The 24069-nt window shown below is 47.7% G+C and overlaps 1 protein-coding gene across 3 annotated transcripts in view; it reads right to left on the bottom strand.

The window, feature by feature from the left end:
- Positions 1-22106, bottom strand: part of TMEM201 (transmembrane protein 201) — a 50475-nt gene extending 28369 nt beyond the window's left edge. The window contains exons 1-3 of one of the 3 annotated variants that reach the window (XM_081201532.1): positions 21141-22106; positions 9994-10114; positions 5681-5875 (exon numbers count right to left, since the gene is read on the bottom strand). In XM_081201532.1, coding sequence (XP_081057658.1) covers positions 5681-5875; positions 9994-10114; positions 21141-21256 — 432 coding nt within the window. In that variant the 5' untranslated portion in view covers positions 21257-22106. Of the gene's footprint in view, positions 1-5680; positions 5876-8561; positions 8698-9993; positions 10115-14506; positions 14798-21140 lie in introns of those variants that run through there. The other 2 variants (XM_081201533.1, XM_081201534.1) reach the window with 2 other exon arrangements.
- Between the last annotated feature and the right edge of the window lie 1963 nt (positions 22107-24069).

Raw genomic sequence — 24069 nt, 5'->3', positions numbered from 1 at the left:
TGCTACTTCATTGTTAGAGACAAAGCAGAAGAGAGGAACATCGGTACCAGGCAGAAAACATCCTCACCAGTGCTATTTTTCTAGAACAAGGTGCCAGAACTCACCATGAATGCATCCCTTGTTCTCTTATAATGGCAATGGCGCCCACCTGGGAGGTGCTGGAACTGAGTTCTGGTGAGTTCCGACTGGAAAATAAAGCCTTGATCCTCACCCTCTCAGGCTTTTTAAACTCCTAGGCCAGTGGTTCTCAAAAGGTGTGGCACACCACATTGGTGTGGCAGAGAGATTCAAAGACACTCAAGGAAACATTTGAATATTTCAGTGTAGTGAAGTATGGTATAGTATAAAAATATTATTTTCTTGCAGAAAAGGGACAGCTATCTTTTCAAGAAGAAAGCAAGAGTATCAAGTGAAACTTGAGGACATTCCTAGTTGTGATCCAGAACATGACTAAATAAGTATGAATTTCATGTATACATTATTATGATACATACGTGTCAGAGCTGCTCCAAGATCCTAGCTCACAGAGGATCACGCTAGCCAGCGGTCATTAAGTAAAAGTCTTTATTGAATTACAGTTTCCATTCTCACGCTGCTGTCTGCAACTCTACGTCTACTAGCTAGATCGGCGAGGCTCCGTCTGAGTCTCCGCCCCGTGCGCACCAACTTAATATCCTAGCCTTGCTCCACCTTTTCCTCCTGACTGTCCTCCTCTGGGTCCCTCTACCCCCCGGGGCTTCTTCCTTCCGGGATTCTTCTGACGCTGACCCGGACCCTTCTGCCTCCTTGCGCCGGGCTTTAGGACCTGGTTCCCTTTCGGGGCTGCTCACTGCGCCGCCTTCCTCGGCATTTGAACTTGGCGCGCGCGCCCAACCTTCCACTTTCCTCTTAACCGTTTCTTCGCTCTCCGATGGAGGTGTGGCCACTCCTGACTCCTGCCCTCCCTCCTGTGGTGAGCTGCCAGCGCTTCCCCCCTGGCTCCTTTCCTCTTCCCTGCTTCCTGGCGGTGACGCTGGTCCCGATTTCCAGCTGCTCCCCCCTGAGTCTCCTCTGGCTCTATCTTCCTGGGGTGCCTCCCTAGACTCCCCCCTTGCCCTGGCCACTGGTGCTCCTTTCTGTGAATCCTCTGATTCACTGGAAAGACTGGGAGATCTCGGGTCGTCGTCATCACTCATCCTTTCCTCTGTCTCCTCTCCTTCGCTCTCTGTTTCCTCCCTTGCCCGTGCCTCTGCACCTAAACCCCTGACAATACGTAAGAGGCTCGTTTATAATTATATTCTGGGAATAATCTATATTCTTATGTAGCTGCATTGATTTATATTTTCTGGATGTCCTATAGTCATTTTATGAAGTAGTTGTGTTCCATGTTATAAATCAATCAGGGCTAGGAGTTGTTTCTTTTTGTTTTCCAATGTATTTCTTATCAATAAAAAAATTCAGGGTGGTACGAGCAAATTTTTATTCTGAAAGTGTGGCCCAGAGAAAATGTTTGTGAACCACTGTCCTGGGCCATTTTAAATTTCACTGACGGATCAATATTCTTCTGCTGGGTCTTATTGTATACAACACAGGGAGCAACATTCTACCAAGTTACAAGCATGACCCCATTCAGACCACACATTTAAAGCACTATGATACCACTTGAAACAGCCATGGTTTCTCCCAAAGAATTATGGGAGCTGTTACTTGTTAAAGAGTTCTAAGTCCTGTTAAGAGGCTCCTATTCCCCTCCCAGAGGGACAATTCCCAGAATGGCTTAACCATAAAACCCTCTTCCCGAGGAACTCTGGGAATTTTTGCTCTGTGAGGGGAACGGGGGTCTCCTAACAACTCTCAACTCCCTTAACAAATAGATCCTTGGGGGGAAGCTACAGCTGTTTAAAGCAGTAGTGGCGCCTGCCCTGTGGAACGCCCTCCCAGCAGATGTCAAGGAAATAAACAACTATTTTACTTTTAAAATACAACTGAAGGCGGCCCTGTTTAGGGAAGTTTTTAATGTCTGATGCTGTACAGTGGTGCCTCGCAAGACGAAATTAATTTGTTCCGCAAGTCTCTTCGTCTTGCGGTTTTTTCGTCTTGCGATGCACGGTTTCCCATAGGAATGCATTGAAAATCAATTAATGCGTTCCTAGGGAAACCGACTTCAGACCAGGTCCGGGGACAGTCTGTCCCCCGACCTCTTCTGAAGGCTGGGGGGGGGGGGACACAAGGGCTTTTCTTCCCACCCCCAGCATTTTAAAAAACCCTGGGACAGCGGAGGACTTCTCCGCTGTCCGGGGCGATCTTAAAATGCTGGCGGGCGGCATTTTAAAATCGCCCCGGACAGCGGAGGACTTCTCCGCTGTCCGGGGCGATTTAAAAGCCCCTGGGAAGGCAGGCAGGGGGGACAAAGACTTTCGCCCCCTGCCCGCCTTCAGAAGGTGTTCCCGCCCCCCGCCCCGCTTCGGAACAGCTTTCCGAAGTGGGGCAGCTGGGGCAGGTGTCCCCGCCCCCCCTCCCCGCTTCGGAACAGCTTTCCGAAGTGGGGCGGCTGGGGCAGGTGTCCCCGCCCCCCCTCCCCGCTTCGGAACAGCTTTCCGAAGTGGGGCGGCTGGGGCAGGTGTCCCCGCCCCCCTCCCCCCTTCGGAACAGCTTTCCGAAGTGGGGCGGCTGGGGCAGGTGTCCCCGCCCCCCCTCCCCGCTTCGGAACAGCTTTCCGAAGTGGGGCGGCTGGGGCAGGTGTCCCCGCCCCCCCTCCCCGCTTCGGAACAGCTTTCCGAAGTGGGGCGGCTGGGGCAGGTGTCCCCGCCCCCCCTCCCCGCTTCGGAACAGCTTTCCGAAGTGGGGCGGCTGGGGCAGGTGTCCCCGCCCCCCCTCCCCGCTTCGGAACAACGTTCTGAAGTGGGGCGGCTGGGGAAGGTGTCCCCGCCCCCCCTCCCCGCTTCGGAACAGCTTTCCGAAGTGGGGCGGCTGGGGCAGGTGTCCCCGCCCCCCCGCCCCGCTTCGGAACAGCTTTCCGAAGTGGGGCGGCTGGGGCAGGTGTCCCCGCCCCCCCTCCCCACTTCGGAACAACGTTCTGAAGTGGGGCGGCTGGGGCAGGTGTCCCCGCCCCCCCTGCCCGCTTCGGAACAGCTTTCCGAAGTGGGGCGGCTGGGGAAGGTGTCCCCGCCCCCCCTCCCCACTTCGGAACAACGTTCTGAAGTGGGGCGGCTGGGGCAGGTGTCCCCGCCCCCCCTCGGAACAACGTTCTGAAGTGGGGCGGCTGGGGCAGGTGTCCCCGCCCCCTCCCCACTTCGGAACAGCTTTCCGAAGTGGGGCGGCTGGGGCAGGTGTCCCCGCCCCCCGCCCCACTTCGGAACAGCTTTCCGAAGTGGGGCGGCTGGGGCAGGTGTCCCCGCCCCCCCTCCCCACTTCGGAACAACGTTCCGAAGTGGGGCGGCTGGGGCAGGTGTCCCCTCCCCCCCTCCCCACTTCGGAACAACGTTCTGAAGTGGGGCGGCTGGGGCAGGTGTCCCCGCCCCCCCTCCCCACTTCGGAACAACGTTCTGAAGTGGGGCGGCTGGGGCAGGTGTCCCCGCCCCCCCTCCCCGCTTCGGAACAGCTTTCCGAAGTGGGGCGGCTGGGGCAGGTGTCCCCGCCCCCCCTCCCCGCTTCGGAACAGCTTTCCGAAGTGGGGCGGCTGGGGCAGGTGTCCCCGCCCCCCCCCGCCCCGCTTCGGAACAGCTTTCCGAAGTGGGGCGGCTGGGGCAGGTGTCCCCGCCCCCCCTCGCAACAGCGTTTTAAAATGCCGGGGGTCGGGAGCGAAGCGCTGCCGACCCCCAGCATTTTAAAATCTCCCCGTGTCCCGGGAAGATTTTAAAATGCTGGCGGTCGGGCTGCCGACCCCCAGCATTTTAAAACCTTCCCGGGACACGGGGAGATTTTAAAATGCTGGGGTTCGGCAGCGCTTCGCTCCCGACCCCCAGCATTTTAAAACCTTCCCGGGACACGGGGAGACTTTAAAATGCTGGGGGTCGGCAGCGAACGCTTCGCTCCCGACCCCCAGCATTTTAAAATCTCCCCGGGACAGAGACTTCTCTGCTGTCCCTTGGAGATTTCAAAATGCTGGGGGTCAGCAGCGAACGCTTCGCTCCCGCCCGCCAGCATTTTAAGATCGCCCGGGGCAGGGGGGAAAGGCAGGCGGGGGGGAGCAAAGACTTTTGCCCCCCGCCGGCCTTCAGAAGAGGTCCTCTTCTGAAGGCCGGCTGTGGGCGAAAGTCTTTGCTCCCGACCGCCAGCATTTCCCTATGGGCTTTCGTCTTGCGAAGCAAGCCCATAGGGAAATTCGTCTTGCGAAGCGCCTCCAAAACAGAAAACCCTTTCGTCTTGCGGGTTTTCCGTCTTGCGAGGCATTCGTCTTGCGGGGTACCACTGTATTGTTTTTATTATTCGGTTGGAAGCCGCCCAGAGTGGCTGGGGAAACCCAGCCAGATGGGCGGGGTATAAATAATATATTATATTATTATTATTATCATCATAGTGCTTTAAAATGTGTTGTGTGAACGTGGCCTAAGAACTACCAGCATTAGATTCAGTTCCCTCTCAATCATACGTCCCCCAGAAACTCAACTAAGGGGGAAAAGATTCCCCATGTGCTTAGCCATGCAAGCTCACTTTTCCCTCAAGGCACCCTCCAACCAGACAAAAAGCTTCTTGTGTTAAGTCATGGATGGGGAAAGCCGGCCTGTGTCTTGCCATTGCTATCCTGGTTGCCATGACACCTGAAATAAGTGGGGCAGGCATTTTCAAAGATGTCACCACCTGGAGTGGGGAAGGCAGTAACACATGAAAAAGCAGGGGGGGGGGGAGGTAATAGAGACCAAGGGGGTAGGACGACAAGGCAGCAGCAGAAGACACTTGCAGGGCATTGCAAATTCAGACTGTGGCTGTATACACATCATGCATTTAAAGAACATGGCTTTCTCCCTCCCCAAGAGTCCTGGGAACTGTAGTTCAAGTGTGCGGAGAATTGCAGCGCTGACAGGAAGAACACATTCCCTAAGATTTTTTTATTTTATTTTTTTGGTAGGGGGAGCTCAAAATGTATGGTGCAGATGTATGCAGTCAGAGTTTAGATTCATAAACTAAAATTCATTTTAGACAAAATGATAACAATATTCAAAAGCCTCCTGTGAAATGCGCTACTCTTTGTGGAGTTCTTAGAAACTTTTCAACTGTAAGACATTGAGGAAGAACTTCTTGATAAGTTATTAACAAAGCAAATATTTAGGAAAAAAAAAAAGCAAGGAAAGGTCATGTTGCTACCTCCACCCCAATATCAATAATAATTATTTTTCCGAGGGAGTGTGAATGCAGCAATGTAAAGCTGCACCCTTTTGTGTGTAATTTTAATGCAATTGTGTTGTTTCCTCTTTATTTTAATCGGTCTCTGAATTATAAGTTTTCCATGAAAGTAATCACACACAAACTACAGCTCCCACAATTTTTGGCGGGGACGTTAAATGTATACATTTAAAAGTATGGTGTGTACATGAAATAGAACGATGTAAACAACCACAAAAGGTTCGTTTCCTAAGATCCAGAGGGTCGCATTTGCCTCCTGGGTCGAGCTTCCCCTTCTGTGGGTTTATGGCCCTAGGGAAGGTTAAGTACCAGAACCTTAAAATGAAGGGCTGCTCTGAGTCCCGAGATCAGTTCATACCTCCTCCCGGGGAGTGAAGGACGCCAGCTGCTTAATCTTCGTGGTCTGATGGTTGTTGCACTTCCTACAGAGAAGGACCTGGCTGCTCACCCACTGCTGGGGCTTGGTGGGGTCGTAGAAGGCGCCGGCCCCAGAGACAACGTGGTTCAGATGCTCCATGTACTGAGCTGGGATTGGCTTGTTGTAATCTCCATTCTGCCAAGAGGGATCAAAAGGGGAGGCATTGGTTACTCCAGTCTCCTTCCTGCTGCTCTACATTTTAATTTTATTTATTCATAAAAATATCTATACACTGCTAATCATTTTTTTTTTAATTGGAGCAGTTCACAACAATTGTACACTGCTTAAATTTTTATTACCTGCAGCCTGTGGTCCCAGGGCAGGTTACATTAACACACAACATTAGAGCACAATATTACAAACACTTTAAAACTACAGTTACAGAAATAAGGACGGTCCTAAAAATTTACACCTCAAATGTCAAAAGCTGTATAATGAAGGTGACAGATGCACCTCTGTGGGGAGGGAGCTCCACAGTTTAGGGGCTGCCACAGAGAAGGCCCTTTTGTGGGCCACCATACAATAAAAAAACACATTAAAGAGTTAAAATCAGAAATCAGCTACCTAAAATGAAAAGATGGATTCTTAACTGCCTGCATAAGCCTAATAGAATATAAGTTTTCGGCAGGCATTTAAAAGTTGTGACAGAAGGCACCTGCTGAATCTCTACCGGCAGAGCATTCCACAATACTGAGATGAAGATACTGTTTCTTGCTGTTGTCAAATGGAACTCCAGCCCCAACAACATCTGGAGGGCCAGAGTTTTCCCCTGGTCCTATGGTTAGGGACCTTCCCATGGGCACCAAGCTCTTAAGAAGACCCAGAAATCTGTATAATTGGGTTAAAAATTGGAAAATCAATAAAAATAATTGGGGGGGGGGGATAAAAAAAATACAAAATATTATGAATGCAAAACAAAGCTGTATTTCATTGGGACTTGTCATTCCCGTGATTGGCCAGCCACGAAAGTAACAAATGGCGGCAAAATCCATAGATTTATCTGCACCCTGAGATACTCTTCATTTTTAATGGCCAACAAAAGCAACCTTGGGAAGTTATTTATTACCATTTCAAATTATTGTTTTAAGTTTATAACCCGCCCTTCTTCTTTGCTCCTCTTGCTATTGTGAGCCAAGAAACAGTTGGGTTTAGCATCACGGCCAAACCCAGGCTCGTGGTTTGGAAAACCCACAAGTGGTATGCCACAAAACAAACCTTAATTAAAGTCCTAGCAACTCTCACTGCTAGGGTTATTGGTGGTTACTTGCCATGACAGCTGTGTACTACCCTCCAGGGCTAGAGGCGGTAAACTTCTGAAAACCAGTTGCTGTGGTTCTCAAGTGGGGAGTGCACCACTGCACTGCTTATGGGCTTTCCATAGGCACCTGGTTGGCCACTTTGAGGATGCTGGACTAGATGGGCCTTCTGATCTGATGATCCAGTAGGGATCTTTCAAAGTCAATTCATAAGAGTAACTGGGGCATTTGGTTTCATGAGTCTCGCCAACCGGACGACCTACGGGAAAACTGGCGAGATCCAATTAAGGCAGAACCGAGTGAGAGGGCAACAGTCCGCTTCTCTTGTATGGAAGATGGATAAAAATTGTACCAGAGATTATTTGAGGAACCAATTCACAGTAATGTGTGAAGTACAGATGGATTTAACTTCATAAAATGTATACAGTATTATACCTCTTGATTGTAAAAAAACACCCAGAGAGATTCAAAGTGGTTTACAAAATGAATTAACACAATGAAATGATCCATCAAAAGCAACTATTTAAAATCTTCAAAAATAATTATCTTGTGCCTCCTCCTTGAGAGGTCCGGAGCGTGGCAACAAGAGAACGGGCCTTCTCTGCAGTGGCTCCCCGTCTGTGGAATGCTCTCCCCAGGGAAGTTTGCCTGGCGCCTTCATTATACACCTTTAGGCACCAGGCAAAAACATTCCTTTTTAACCAGGCCTTTGGTTGATCTGATTTACACCCTATGCCCTTTTAAAATGTGCTGTTGTTGTTTTGTGGGGAGGGGCTATTGGGTTGTTGTTTTTATTTTTATTATGTATTTTGTGGTTTTAGATCTTGATTTTGTTCTGCAAACCGCTCTGAGACCCCCAGGTATAAGGAGGTATGTAAATTAAATAAAGAATAATGATTAAAATCAATGATAACCTAAAATCCAGATTTTAGGAAGGTAAAATCATGTATGGGTAGGCTGGCCTAAACAAAAACAAAAAGAGTGCAGTGAAGGCGCCTCCCTGGTTTCAATAGGCAGGGAGTTCCAAAGTGTGGGTGTTGCCACGCTAAAGGATGGATTCCTTATAAATGCAGAATGACTATTACGTGGCGCCTTGTAACATTCTGCAGAATGAAGAGGCGGAGCGAGCATATACGGATGGGGTCAGGTGAACTCACAGGTAAACTGATCTGAAGCTGTTAAGTTACCTACTACGCCCACTGCCATCTGATTCTCATTCAATGCTCACTCCAAATGTACCCCACTTACCTTAACATTCCACACCCCAAAACTATCCCCTCCCTTCAATCCCAAAGGTGGTTCACTCGTTACACCAACTTTTGCTTTTAAGCTGCCACCCTCGACCTCTGCCAGTAAATTCTACCAACGGGGACATACACCCAAAAAATCAGAAGCCCACACCATAACAACTCGGAAGCAGGGCCTTTGTTGTGGTTGCCCCTGTTTCTGTGGAACAGCAGCCCTGCTGCAATACAGCAGGCACCCACAATCTGTACTTCCCAGAAACAACCCAATTACATTTTTGCTTTGACAAGCTTTTGCAGCTGGGTGAAAAGGTCTCTTGCCTTAAGGTGTTCAAACTGTACTGCGTATCTTCAGTGCCAGTCGCTACCCGCCAGCCTTGCCTATCTCACAGGGATGCTGTGAGGATGAAACGGAGATGGGGAGAAGTGTGTGTGCACTATCTTGAGCTCCTCTCGGGAGAAAAAAGGTGGGATATAAATGTAATGAAATTAATGGAAATGTAAAGAGACTGAAGGTACCTTCTATCACCTTTGGTGGACATGCCCGAAGATTAAGGCCTTCTGGGAAATGATTTATAATGAAATAAAAAAGGTACTTAAATGTACTTTCCTTAAAAAACCAGAGGCCTTTCTCTTGGGCATTGTCGGCCAATTGGTGCCAAAGAAGGACAGAACTTTCTTTATGTATGCTACAACAGCAGCAAGAATACTCATCGCAAAGTATTGGAAGACACAAGATCTACCCACTCTGGAAGAATGGCAGATGAAGGTGATGGACTATATGACATTGGCTGAGATGACAGGCAGAATCCGTGATCAGGGAAAAGAGATGGCGGAAGAAGAATGGAGAAAATTTAAAAGCTATCTTAAGGACTATTATAAACTTGATGAATGCTAGAATGTTGAGGTTTTCCGGAAAAAAGGGATACAGCGATATAAGACCAGATTATAGAAAAGATTAAGACGACAGAGGTTGGAAAGGAACATTTAGAAGTTGCTAAAAAATTATGGACATTGGGATGCAGAAAGGGGGGGTATGGGGGAGTCCCGGAAAAGAGGTTTATGAAAAAATGTTATGAAACTATACGTGTTTGTATGTCTTTTTAGGTGTTTGTCTTTAAAAAATTCTGTAAAACCAATAAAAATTAAAAAAAAAAGAAATTAAGATCGATAGATAGATAGATAGATAGATGTAAAAGGGGATTCATAAATTAATGCACACCAATATCGAACAGACAGACGCACATGAGTTGGCACCAGGTTTGTACCCAAGGCTAGCCCCACTCAAGAGCACACCCACTGAAAGCAATGACCATGACTAACTTACGGACATTAATTTCCATGGGTCTACTCTGGAGCAAAACTTAAGCCACATTCACACCATATATTTAAAGCGCTATTACTGCACTTTAACAGTCATGCCCCCCTAGGCAAAAAATCCTGGGAACTGTAGTTTGTTAAGGGTAAAGGGTGCTTAAGAGACCCTTTTTTCTCACAGTTATAATTCCCAGAATGCTGGGAATTGTAGCTCCATGAGGGGAACAGGAGACCTCCCAACAGCTCTCAGCACATTTAACAAACTATATAAAAAAATTGGGGGTGGGAAACCATGACGGTTTAAAGTGGTATCATAGCGCTTTGAACACATGATGTGAATGTGGCCTCAGTTGGAGGCAACCCAGCTGGCTTTGGCCCTTGACCGCCATTTCATCTCGTCATAGAGGCTTTACGAGGTGCCACTCTTGAAACATACCTCTTGGAAACCATTGTACTGCTCGCAGTTGGGGCAATCCCAGCAGTTCCGGTTCCCGTACGGAACCACGGTGTCCTGGTTGCAGAACCAGCAATTCACGGTCATGTGGGTGGGTTTCTTCCTGTGGGGAACAGCATAAAAAAAAAGTATACATCACACTGGGCCCTGGGAGGAGGAGGCCCAATGTGACACATTTCAGTCAGGCAAAAACATAGCAAGGAAGTTATGAAGCAGGGCCGGGGAAGGTTCTGGAGAGATTTCCGAGGGCCAGACAAGAGCAGCCTCGAGGGCCACATTAGTCTCATTTGCCTGAGATTCCCCACCCTTGGCTTAGAGAATCATATAATAATACCCACAGTTTGATATACTCTTTTTATACGCTTGTTTATATGCAAATTAGGCCAAACCCAACTACATTCTCCTCAAACGGACCTAATGTTACTCATGGCCATTAACCAAAAGCTAGTCCTCCTCAGAGTAGACCCATCTTAAAGTTAACAGGCATGACTAACTTGGGTTCCTTATTTTCAAATGGGCCTACTCTGAGTAGGACCTAGTTAAGATACAAACTTTTAATTCCTGCTCAAAGGTATGCTGTTGATGTTTTGCTTTTTTGACAGCGGGAATTGCTTTAGGCCCACCTAGTGGGGGAAGAAAATGAGATTAAAGATTTTATTATTAATAATAATAATAATAGTTGTTGTCTAGCAACCACAAGACACTGCCTTCTAATCACTTCCTGCAGGCTTTCAAAGGTCATGTCCTGTGGTTGCTAGGCAACCTCAATTTGCTTCAACCTCCACCGTGGTACACAGCAAACACAGGGCATCCCTTTGAGCATCAGCAAGCAGTTAGAAGACCTCAACTTCTAGGGTTACCGAAGCAAGCACCTTGCGGTTGCTTGGCATACCCCCAGAAACGCTTGCAGGTTGACCTGGAAGCAATTCGGGACAGTACTGCAACCACAAGATCCTCCCACCTCTCTTTACCAGGCAACAGACCAAATTTCCCCCTTTCCCGCCAAAAAAGAAAAGATGGAGACCCTGAAAATGGAAAAGCCGGAGATGTCCAATCCAGGGAGGCCTGGGCCCATGGCTGGGATTTCCCCATCATATTTTTCTGGGAAGGGAAGAATTTGCTGCCCAAAGCCAGAGAGCTTAACGGGGCAGCTGTAAACATTAAATGTGCAGAGCCACAAGTGAAAAGCAGAACTTCAATAGAAAAGGATTGCCTGTCTATGCACTGGAATGAAACACTTGCCATCAAAATGAGCAGCTGTTTGGGCTTAACCCTTTTGGACAGAGGGAGAGTCATTTGCTTTGTTTTTTTTTAAAAAAAGATAAGCAAAAGTCTAAGAACAGGCTTTTGAAGACAGACTTGTTCACACAGACATCCCCTTGCTCACTCAACCTGTTTTAATTGCTGTGTTGTTTCAAAATGACTTTTCTACTGCATAATTTTACCTTGGATTGTTATATATTATAATGGATTTTTTAAATTGCATATCTTAACTGTGAGTGTTTATATTTTCGATGGGACTGTTTTAGTGTTCGTTTTAATTAGGTGCATTTATATTTTCATGTTTTAATGGGATTTCTTTTATTAAACTTTGGGCCATGGTGCCATGGTGCTTGAAAAGTGCGCTTAGAAGCCTAGCTTGTGTGTGTATATAATAATGATAAAGGTCTTTTATTTCACAGCAGCTACAGAAGTGGGTGACTTGTTCATGTGAACAAGCCATCTCAGACAGGAGCACAAGAAATTGTATTACATTGAATTAGACAAGCTCTGTACTGTCTGCACTGACTGGCAGCAACTCCCAAGGATTTCACCATGCCTACCTGAAGACGCCAAGGTATGAACCTGGGGACTTTTTGCATGCAAAGGAGATACTCTACCACTGACGACCAACTAACCATCAAAGACCTGACCTGGAATGAAAGCTACCTCCCCCCCCCCATTTAAGTAGGGGGCATGTGTTTTGTATTTGGGTCTGTGCATATGCAGAGACAAGCTGTGCAAAATAAAAATAAAAATTATGGGTGACCCAAATGCCAGTTAAGTTATTCCATGAGCACAGCTTTCCTCTCTATAAACGCAAAGTGCTGCTCATGACTTATAAAGCCCAACACAGTTTAGGCCCAGTCTATTAGGACGGCCATATTCTCCCATATGAACCTGCCTGGGCTGTGTGATCTTCAGTGCCACCACCCTTATGTGCAGACTTGGTGTTGATGTGAAAAAGGGCCTTCTCGGTGGCTGCTCCCAGACTCTGGAACTCCCTTCCTAAAGAAGCTTGACTGGCTCCCTCCTTGTTGTCCTTCGACTGGCAGGTGAAGACTGTCTCATTCCGAAAGGCCTTTGGGAATTGACTGGTTTTTAAGGAAAGGGCTTTTAATAGTGCTGTGCTGTTTTAATTGTACTTTAATAGATTTGTTTTCTTTATATATTTTTAAAATTTTATTAGAGATCAATTACTTTTATCTTTTATATGCTTCTAGCTTTCTATTTTGACCTCTCATGAGGAGGAGCTTCAGATTATAATTGCAAGGTCCAGGTCAGTTCATAATCTTGTGTTTAAAGTGTATTACATTTTCTAAAAAGCTGCCATCTAGTTGCTCCCACCCAAAGTGTGTCAGCGGCCAAGGTATTCCCCAAGGCATCTTTGCTACGTTTCTTTAGCCGCCAGGCAAAAACATTCCTTTTTCTCCTAGGCCTTTGGCTAATTAAACAGTCTATGGCCTTTTAAACTGTGTGTGCAGGATGGGATGGTATTGTTTGTTACTACGTTATATATTTTTGTGTTTTTACATTGTAAAGCACCCTGTGATCCTCAGATGAAGGGCGGTGCAGAATTAATTAATTAATTAATTAATTAATTATTATTATTATTATCATCATCATCATCATCAGCTCCATGTTGTTTTATTCTGTGTTAGTCACCTTGAGTCCCGATCTGGGTGGAAAGCAGGATATAAATAAATACAACAACAGTAGTAGCAATAATATAGTGCCAGGTATTGCTCCAGGCAAAACAAGACTTCAAATTCCGCCATGCACAGCTGCCCAAGATGGGAATTCCGCTCCCCTTACCCAACACACCTCTCCACCATCTGTTTCCACATGACTTCAGCACAAGGGCTCCTTTGAACTACAGCTGTCGGAAGCACCACAGAGCACAAAGGCCCAGCTGATGCAAACAGGGGCCAAAGGAACGCTTGGGACATCCATCTGCTGCAATGCAAGCCAAGCATACCTCCTGCCTGGTCTCATGTCCTCAACCAGCAGGCTTGGAGGTCACACAGACCCTTCTTTCTTGGAATTAATTAACAAACTATTTTCATTAGGGCGCACAGAATTGTGGAGTTGGGAGGGATCCCAAGGGTCATCTAGTCCCAACTCCCAGCATTGCAGGAATCACAAATAACAGATCCCTTTTTGCCACAGGCGACATTGTTTTAGAAGAGGTATTCTTCCTCCTCTCCCTGAGACTCAAAGGAGAGAACACCTGTGTGTGTGGGGGGGGCACACTCGCTCTCTTAACTTTTCTTTAAAACCTGACAACCAATCTATCAGAAGGGGGCACATTTTAGCATCAGTAACAATAATCAACTTAATTTACTTGAACTATTTTAAAAACTTATTTTAAGAAGGGCTAAACAGTGTATGTATATGTGTATAAATTCACACCTCTTAACCCTGAGCTTTTGACACTCGTGATGTCCACTTTTAGGACCCACCTTATTTTTGCAATAGCAGGTTGTTTTTAACTGTTTTTAACACTGTGTTTAAATTGGGACCTTAGGGCACTTAATGAATATTATATATTCATGGTACCTCGGGTTATAGATGCTTCAGGTTACAGACTCCGCTAACTCAGAAACAGTACCTCGGGTTAAGAACTTTGCTTCAGGATGAGAACAGAAATCGTGCGGCGGCAGCAGGAGGTCCCATTAGCTAAAGTGGTACCTCAGGTTAAGAACAATTTCAGGTTAAGAACGGACCTCCAGAACGAATTAAGTTCTTAACCCGAGGTACCACTATATACTGCTGGACTCCAATGCTCATCAGCTCCAGCCAGAATGGATAATGGTCAGGGCCGGCAATCTAAATTCACCCAGCACACTTTGCACCTGGCTACCAGGTGCCCGGGTGCCAGGATGGAACTTGATGTCTCCCCCACCTGGAGGTACATGCCTGGGGATCCTTGCAGCATGACCATTTTCAGACACATCCTGTGGAATTCTAGCCATTATATTTTATCTGCACAGTCAGAATGAATTTCAGGAACCCCAAAGTCGCATGGGGAAAAAATGACCTTTGAGCAGTCTAGCCCAAAAAGGACAACTAGGTGTTCCATTTTGGTTGACTGTAACCCTGGTTTAAGAAGCCACTTGGTGCCTAGCTTATATATCTGAGTTTCTAACACTGCTCAGGGCTGATGCAAAGGAGTCTGACAACATCTAGAAGGCACCACAACAGCAAAATCCAGGACAGCGGTAGCCAATCTTACTGGATTCTACATGAAAGCTGTCCGGGAGATGGCTTTTCTTCCTCATAAATAGCAGAAAGCAACAAACAGGCCCAATCAAGAGTTTCCACGGAGGTCAAGCCTTATCAGCCATTCTGGCTCCAGATGCCCCTACTCAGCTCTCTTGTGCCTTCTGCTTCCTCAAATGAAGGGTGTATGGCAATCCTTTCATTTCAGGCAAACTGGGAGAAGCGTGGAGATTTCATCAGCTTGTGCCTTTCTCAGACGAAGAAGCGATAATCTCGTGGCACCATTTCCGTGATCCTACTCTATCTGGGGCCACAGACGCATTAAGAACAAAAACAATGCTGTTTTAGATCAAGAAAACGCAGAAGGGGGTGGCTGGTCTGAACAAGATGGAGATTATCAGGCAAATCACAGGCCCTGCAAATCTGTCTGCTCAAGCATGGTGTCCAGGAGAGGGCAAGAAATTCAGGAGCACTGCATAACGTTTGCTACGCTCCTGCATCTGTTACCAGCACATGGGGTTCTGAGGTATGCTGCCTTTGTATATGGAGGATCTGTTTCATCAATATAAGCAATAGCCATTGATAGACAGATGCCTCACATTATTATTCTTTGAAGCTGAAGTCAGCACCCCCTCCCCACGTGCAATGAACCCCCAGCGAACCACATATCTTAGAACAAGGAAGGGGGAACTTTTTTCCAGCCTGAGGGCCACATTCCCTTGTTAGTAACCTTCTGGGGGCCACATGCCAGAGGCAGAGGTGAGCAGTTAAGGGATGCGACTCTTCCCGTTGCAAAGTAAGCTTATATTCCAGTCATGCAAAAGCCAGAGAGCTACACCCATTTTTATAACCAGAAAAGCAATGAGTTTTATCACAATTCAAGGACACTCTGCAGAAAGGCAAAGGCGCTGATAAAAGACACATTAAACTCTTATCTGGGGAAAGCTGCTTGCCCCACAAACGGCATTCCAAAGTTACTCAAAACTACGAAGGTTGGGCCTGATTCCTGGGCCACAAAGCTCAAGCAGGGAGCCAAACTTTAAGGGCCAGAACACAGAAGCTCAACGAAAACCCTACTAACTTGCAGGCAGCGTAGATGATGAGTAACAAGGTCAGACATATCCTGGATAAGGGAAATACACTGCACAGCCATGAAGCTCAATGGGGGTCCTTGGACAAATCAGGCTGTCACTTAGCCTATCTGAAAAGGCTGTTAGGAGGGTAACCTTTCCTTGCCAGAATCAGCTACACTCAGCGGAGAGCATCCACTGCACCTCTGCGTGTCCAAAATAACGATTCATGGAGAAATACACGGAAACCTATTTTTCCAGATTTAATCCAAGACCAGGGAGAAGAGTCGGTGGAAGAAGACTGGAAGAAATTTAAAGACTATCTACAGAAATATTGTAAAATTAATGAATGTTAGAATGATGTTGGATAGAAATTAAGTGGTTTCCAGCTGTAATGCTTTAAGGGAATATGAAAAATGGGTTGTTAATAGGGAAAAATCTAATGTTATTATTTTTAAGACCAAAGATTAGGATAAACAAAGAGGGTAAGGATTTGCTGAGCCAACAAATTGAACTGGAATACAAAAAAGGGAGGTATGAGGAGGTCCGGGAAACAAGCTAAGGAAAATAAGTAACAGAAAAATGGAGTGGTTTTTAATCATTTTTATTTTGTATTTTTTTTTCATTTTGTAATGTAATATTTTTTTTAAAATCTTAATAAATATCTTATATAAAAAAAATATTTTCCCAGATTTAAGAGGCAACAGTAACATGATTCCAGAAGTGGTGTTTTTTTAAAAAAAAAAAACGGGGGTGGGGTGCATTTTAAGAATTAAAACTTTGGGGGCCACTGTTGCAGTGCAAGAAAGCAGTCATTAACTTGCCACAAAAAAGGGGCAGTGGACATTTTAAAATGTTCTTCCTAAATTCTGCTCAGGCCGTGTCCGGTCATCATGACCCCTGGAGGAAGATGGAGAAAAGCGGCTGTACAAGACCTCCTCCCCAAACGAAAGGCATTCCTCACATTCCACCAGAGAGACATTCTCAAGGCTGATCCTTTGCCTGCAATTGATGAAAAAAACCATTCACTTGTGTGTTTTTTGCCTGCCTCCTCTAATCATTCTCCTAGTCAACCAACAGGAATGTTAATGCTCACCTGCAGCATCTGCTTCAGACTGAAAACAAAATAAGCTCTGCTTTGCTAGAATTTTTTGAAATTTCCATTCTGAGCCCAGGTTGGTGGCTAGTCCAGCATCATGTTCTCACAGCGGCCTACCAGATGCCTGTGAGAAACCAGCAAAAGCAGGACCCTAGCACAAAAGCCCTCTCCCCTCCAGTTTCCAGCAGCTGGCATTCAAAAACATTATTACCCCGACTGTGGAGGCACAGCCCAGCCATCATGACTAACAATCAATGGACCTCCTTTTGAGTAGACAGAAGGGGAACCTCATTCAAAGTCACCGCTCTCCCTTTCAGCCTCCAACCTACCTATGCTACCATCCCACCTTACAGGGCTGTTGTAAAGCTTGTAATCTATCATGTATGCAAAGGGTGGCCCTCTAGGTGGCATGATCTGGTCCTCAGAACCCCCCTCTCCAAAGTCAAGAATCCTCATGAGCCTTGCTCTGCACCCTCCTTGAGCGTTCTTGCCTGGCTGGAATGTGGCCTTGAACTCTGATTTTGCCTGCCTGGATGGAGGATCGGGAAAGGTGTGTTTAGAGAAACAAGCCCACTGGATGAAACGGGAGGAAACTACATCAGCTGCCCTGCCCACTTTTGCCTCTAGCCCCACCCATACTAGGATGCGGCCCTCAGAAGGGAATATGGCCCTTGGGAACGTGAGGAAATAATTATTATCTTATGATTGACTAGCTTCCTCGAGTCCTGACACCTCCACCATGGGAAGCAATGACAGCTGAATTAGCACAGGACCAACACAGGTTCGCAACAATAAAATTTTTAAAATGCACAGACCCAAACTGTTCTCAGGGGGCACTTTATTCAATTAGAAATGAAGGGAGAGGGAAGGGTTGCTTTCTATACCTTGTACCTTGTACCTAAGAAGGATCTTCTATATTCTCTGTACCTTGAATCTAAGTCAATTTCTGAGCTAGAAATAGCCAGACCTGCAGAAAGGGCCCCTCGCTTTCCTACTTTAGGAATGCAAGGTAAGAAAGACACATATGAAGGAGACTGTAAGCTAGAAATAGCCAGACCTGCAGAAAGGGCCCCTCGCTTTCCTACTTTAGGAATGCAAGATAAGAAAGACACATACGAAGGAGACGGGAGGAGGGGATGCAGGACGCTAAGAAAGACACGTATAGGGAAAGTAGGGAGGGCTGCTTAGTAGCAATATAGACATGCCATGCTATTTTAAAAAATAAGTTGAAAACTTTCCAGTTGATTGGGGAAGTTTCTGGAGGGCGTTTGGGGGAGGAGGGAGAGAGCTTTCTCAAGGTATAAGAAAGTCTGCAGAGGCGTATTTCTGGGCAGCCAGTCTTCCAGAAATTATTCTGCTGGCTGTCTCTGAGCTCAGAGAATAAACTGCTTTTCTCCAAAGAAGGATCTTTCCTGGTGCTTTCTTTTGCTCTCTCTCTGGATCTGAGGACGCGGGCCAACGATTCCCTGGCATGGACTAGGCTCAGCCTACAGAAACATGCAACAGCAGAGGACGTAGCTTTCAATAATGTGTTTCCACACAGAGAGAGAAGGGACGCGGGTGGCACTGTGGGTTAAACCACAGAGCCTAGGACTTGCTGATCAGAAGGTTGGCGGTTCGAATCCCCGCAACGGGGTGAGCTCCCGTTGCTCGGTCCCTGCTCCTGCCAACCTAGCAGTTCAAAAGCACGTCAAAGTGCAAGTAGATAAATAGGTACCGCTCCGGCGGGAAGGTAAACGGCGTTTCCGTGCACTGTTCTGGTTCGCCAGAAGCGGCTCAGTCATGCTGGCCACATGACCCGGAAGCTGTACGCCGGCTCCCTCGGCCAATAAAGCAAGATGAGCACCGCAACCCCAGAGTCGGCCACGACTGGACCTAATGGTCAGGGGTCCCTTTGCCTTTACACAGAGAGAATGCAAACCAGTGGAAGAGACTCCCTTGGAACGTGGTGGACTCTCCTTCAATGGAGGCTTTTAAACAGGGGTTGGATAGATTCTTTAGCTGTGATTTTTGCATTGCTAGGGGCTGACCTAGATGAACCTTGGGGTACACCTTCCAACTCTACAATCTATAAAAACCAAACCTGACTTCCATTGAGAACATCTTACTCTTCCTAAACCTCTGGCAACAAAGGAACTATTATAACTGGAAAGCACATTTCAATCTTACACCACATCTTTATTACGGGTGTGTGTGAGAGAAAGTGTTCTACAGTGGTACCTCAGGTTAAGTACTTAATTCGTTCTGGAGGTCCGTACTTAACCTGAAACTGTTCTTAACCTGAAGCACCACTTTAGCTAATGGGGCCTCCTGCTGCTGCCGCGCCGTCGGAGCACAATTTCTGTTCTCATCCTGAAGCAAAGTTCTTAACCTGAAGCAGTATTTCTGGGTTAGCGGAGTCTGTAACCTGAAGCGTATGTAACCTGAGGTACCACTGTACTTTCCTCCTACCACCCCATGCTTCTGTATACATTGCTCACCTTGGGATTCTAGGACTGGAAGGAGGCAAGCCCAGAACAGCAACTCATACAGAAACACAACCCTTGACAGCAAGGTCACTTTGCCATGGCTCTGCAACTGGGAGTGACTGACTGACGCCTACCTAGTTCAGAAACAGCAGAATTACCAAGTCAGCTTTCACTGGAGTTCAAAGCAGGCCACTCTCTAGACTGTTTTATTTATTTACAACATTTGTATGTCACCCCATAACATGAAGTTCTTTAGGAAACTTTCAAGGGCATATTACTCATTTCAGACTCATCAACTTCTTTCTCAAGGCACACAGTTTGAGAATCAAAGTCCTTATGGGATAAGCAAGCTTGTGTCCACCTGGGTAGTCTTATGTCCACAGTGATCCACAGAAGCAAAATGTTACCCAAAGCATCCAATGGTTGGGCCGGGCTTTCGCCAACCCGACACCCTCCAGTGTTAGAAATCAACCCTGTGAGGTAGGTTAAGAGCCTATGACTGGCCCAAGGTCACCCAGCGAGCTTCATGACTGAGGAGGGATTTGAACCTGATCTCCCAGGTCCTAGTCTGACACTCTAACCACTACACCACACTGGCTTCCTAGAGTCCTGCTGCTATGCAACAGCTCTAAAAATTATGTAGGTAAGTAAATATGGGGAAAGCAAAATGTCACCTGGAGAAGGATCTGAAATATTTTCCTTAAAGCTTGAATTTGTTTTAGTTTGGATTGTTTGATTTGATGTTTTAATGTGTTGTAATCCACCTTGAGATTTTTTTAAAGATATAAAGTGGCATAGAAATGAAATTAATAAATAATAACAATTCACTTGAAAAAGATGCCCAGACATTCCATTGTGGTGACCACAACCCAAGTTTAAGGTGCTATTTGGCGATTAGCTTATATATCTGAGTTTCCACAACTGCCTCCAGCCTCAGCCAGCATTGCCAACAGGCTGGGATGATGTGAGTTGTAGTCCCAAGCATCGCAAGGACCACAGACGGCTGGATTAGACCCAACTTTTAAGCAGGCTTTCAAGATGCACATCCAAGCTTGTATATGAGAGTTTCTAACACTGTACTGGATATGGAACAAAGCTGAGAGAACAGGGATACTGTAAGGTCACTTCTTGTGCACAACCACCAATATTTGGGCAGGATTCCCTATATCACAACCTCAGTAACAAAACCGCTCCTTATATGCTTATCCGTTCATAACTCCGGTTCAAATCCACTGAGCAACACGGGTCCGTGTAAATTTTAATATACAGTACAATCAGTATGGCTAGGAAGGGCTGAAACCCTAGAAAGCTGCTCGGAATCACAGTAGAAGAATACTGAGCGAGACGGACAAAAGGTCTGACTCAAGGCAGCTTTTATGCAGCTCCATGAAGACTAGAATCTGCCTTGCACGCAGAAGATCCCACGTTAAATCCCCAACGGAGCCTCCAGGTAGGGCGTGGAGAAGCACCCGCCAGTCCGTGCTGACAACACTGAGATAGGTAGGTTGTCAGTTCCGCCTCAATTAAAAGACAGCTTTCGCCTTTCATCCCTGTAAAACTTTTGTCGTCGTTTTTTTAATAAAGCTAACTCGACATTCATTGAAACCCGTTCGGATGGCACGCTTCTCTACAAGCGGTTCCTGACTCCGGAAGGGGGCGGGACTTCACCCCCGCTCCCCGAAAAAAGCCCGGACATTTAAAAAAATATTCCTCTCTCCCAAAAAGAAACAAGAGAAGCAAAGAGGCGGGAGGAAAAACTCGCCCTCCCGCAGGAAGATCCCGGCAGTTCAAATCGAAGGGAGGCGAGTCTCAAGCATGGTCGCTCCCCTTCCGAAGGCTTAAGGCGGCAACCCCGCCCAGTTTGCCTGGCTGGGCCTCCCAAAGCATGCTCGCCTCCTGGAGGCAGCTTAATCCGCGCGGCGGATCTTTTATATTACATTATCATTTGTATTACTGCCTCGATCGCAATTCCATGGGATATGTAGGCATTTAAAATAAAGCACGGCTTACCTCCGGGCGATTTTGTACAGCAGGACTCCGCCGGCAGCGGCGCACACAGTCACCCCCAGGCCCCCGGCCAGGCCGGCGGTGGGGCAGCCGGCCAGCAGCGCGCCGACTCCCTCCATGGCCGCTGGGCTCTGCGGAAGAAAAGGCTCAGGGGGGGAGGAGGAGGAGGAGGGAAGGGGAACTGAAAAGGGAGCGGGGGGGGGGGAGTAAACGGAATTGCAACGACCGCTGCTCGGATTCCTCGTGCGAGGGGGCGGTGGCGAAAAGAGAAGGGGGAAAAAAATAATAAAAGGCTGTTTCCACCGCGCGCTCAGCAAAGAAAGAACGGCGCCTCCTCTTAGAACGCGTCGAGGTGGAGCGTTCTTAGAACGTTCAGTTGCAGCTTTCGGAGCGCGAGGAGGAGGAGAGAAGCGCCGGATGCGGATTGGAATGCTCGGCCGAGCCTTTCGGAACGCTGAGTAACGAGCAGCCTCTTTAGAACGCGGAGTGTCCAATCGCGCGCCCGGCTCCCTTTCTCACCTCCACGCCTCACTCCCCCGCCCCCCGCGGCGCCCTCTGCTCCAACGCTTTGAAGAATTAGAAGAAAGCGCGCCCGCGCGTGGCAGTGCAAATCCAGAAAAAGCGCCAAAGGCGGAACGGGTTGATCAAGAGCGTTACCCCCCGCCCGGTTCAGTAGAAACAGCGGGTAATTGGAGCGGTTCCTTTTCTCCTCCCCTCTTTCTATAAAGCGGTATGACCTTCCCTCCACTGCCGCACAGCTCCTCCTCTTCCAGGAGGCACCGATCCGCCCCCTTCTCGCATATACCCGCTGCTGGCTGCCTCGCCTTCCAATCACCGGCACGAGGCGTGGGTAAGCATGGCTGGAGGCGGCGCGGGGAAGGAAAAAAGAATCCGAGGCGGCGATCCTTTTACGCACGCTTTCCACCTTTGGGAGTAAGCGCTGCTGAACGCAGCACGTGGCTGTGGAAGTGGGAGCTTTGCACACGCGCACACCCAAACGATTCAGGGTACGGAGCGCCGTGCATACTGAAGCACTGTTCACCCCATTGTGGAATAATGACGAAAATAAGCGATCCTTTTATGTGTGTTCACGCAGAGTGGCGTCAAAAATCAAGCGGATCGCCCTTTATTTATCTTAAAAAAAGAAAAAAGCTTGAGCGGCTCAGTCTAATAAATTTTAAAAGGAAGCAAGAGACTTCCACGCCCCCGGCTGGCAAATCGAAAATATCCGTCACGACTCACGCCTTTGAAATGCTTGATCCGTGCTTGTGGCAGGACCTTGGAGGAAGCGAGACCCCGTTTTTAAAGCTGGCTTTTCGTGCTTGGAAAAACCCCTCCTCTCAAAAGCTGATTCACGCGCGCAGGCTGGCACGATGCTGGCCTTTCACGCGGCGGCGGCGAGCACGAACACCCCCCCCCCCAAGTCGCCCACCTTTTCAGTCCACGACTCCCTCGCTGTAACGCGGAGTGGAGGCAACCGGGAAGGAGAGAAAAAAGTAGATCGTGGGAATGACTCATAGGGGTTGTAGGCTCCCCGCACACTCAGAAGTTAGGAAGTGGTGTGGGCTGCATCCATCCAACTCCTACTCAGATGAGACCCATTGAAATGAACGGACCCAAGTTAGTCATGTGCATTAACTTTAGTGGGTCTACTTCCGAGTAGGACTAGCATTGGCTTATAAGGCTTCGCTGAAAGGTTCCTAGGACAAGACTAACCTGTCAAATTAACAAATTTCATTGGGTCTACTTTGAGAAAAAGTTAGCTGGGCCGTTTTGTATACATATTTACTTTATTTTCCCTGCTTATAATGAACTGAAACGGGGCTGGATTTCCACATGGGGAAGCTTTCAAGGGCTGGCACACCAGGCATGAGGTAGAGCAACTGCACAGAGGGAGGGAGGGTGGGTCAAGAAAAATTAGATGCCCTTGCCACAACCAGACCCCCACACAATTGACTAATTCATTCAGATTGTGTGTCTAGGACCTGGACTAGTGGATTCAAATAACAAGAAAAGAGATTCTGACTGGACATCACAGTAAGAGCTGTTTGACAGTGGAACAGACTCCCATAAGATGTGGTGGACTCTCCTTCCTTGGATGTTTTTAAGCAGAGATTGGATGGTCATCTGTCATGTATGATCTAGTTGAGATTTCTGCATTGAAGGGCGCTGGACTAGAATGATTCTTAGGATGTACACTTGTTCACCCACCCAGAGACCCATCTTGTCTAGCACCTTGTTCCCAATGGCACACATCTGGGTGGCCACTGGGAGAAGCCCCGCAAGCAGGACCTCACCCCATCTAGCAGCTCTTCCCACCTGTGGTTCTCAGCCACTGGTATTCAGAAGCATTTACTGCCTCTGGCAAAGGAGGTGAAACATAGCTACCAGGGTGAGTAGCCATTGAGATCTTCCCTGAATTCATTCAATCTTCTTTCAAAGCCGTCCAAGTGAGGCATCTAGAAAACCCATAAGAAGGGGATGGAGGCAACAATCTGCTGTATGCTCTTAGGCAAGGTTTTATGCATTCTCCCCAACCCCAAACAGAATATATACCGTATTTTTTGCTCCATAAGGCGCATCTAGTTTTTTTCTTGATTCCCCCCCCCCAGCCCCAAAGAGCAAAGAAGCCAAGACAGTGAGCGGGATCCATCCCGCTGGCTGTCTTGGCTTCCTCTTTAGCCACGCGCAACATCTCCAGCCGGGAGAGGCTGCGCGCGGTCTTGGCTTCGTTTTTAGCTGCGGGGCTGGGGAAGCCCAAGCTTCCCCAGACCCCAGAACAGGTCCAGGAGCGGCGGCAAGGTTGCGAAGCCTTTGGAGCGCAGCGCGAGGTCCCGCTGTACTCCAAAGGCTTCAGACGGCTATCCCTGAAGCCTGGAGAGCGAGAGGGGTCGGTGTGCACCGACCCCTCTCGCTCTCCAGGCTTCAGCGA

Source organism: Podarcis bocagei (genome assembly GCF_964188305.1).
Source record: "Podarcis bocagei genome assembly, chromosome: 7".
NCBI lineage: Eukaryota > Metazoa > Chordata > Lepidosauria > Squamata > Lacertidae > Podarcis > Podarcis bocagei.
Note: the sequence above shows the minus strand (reverse complement) of the source record. Positions and strands in the feature narration are given on the sequence as shown.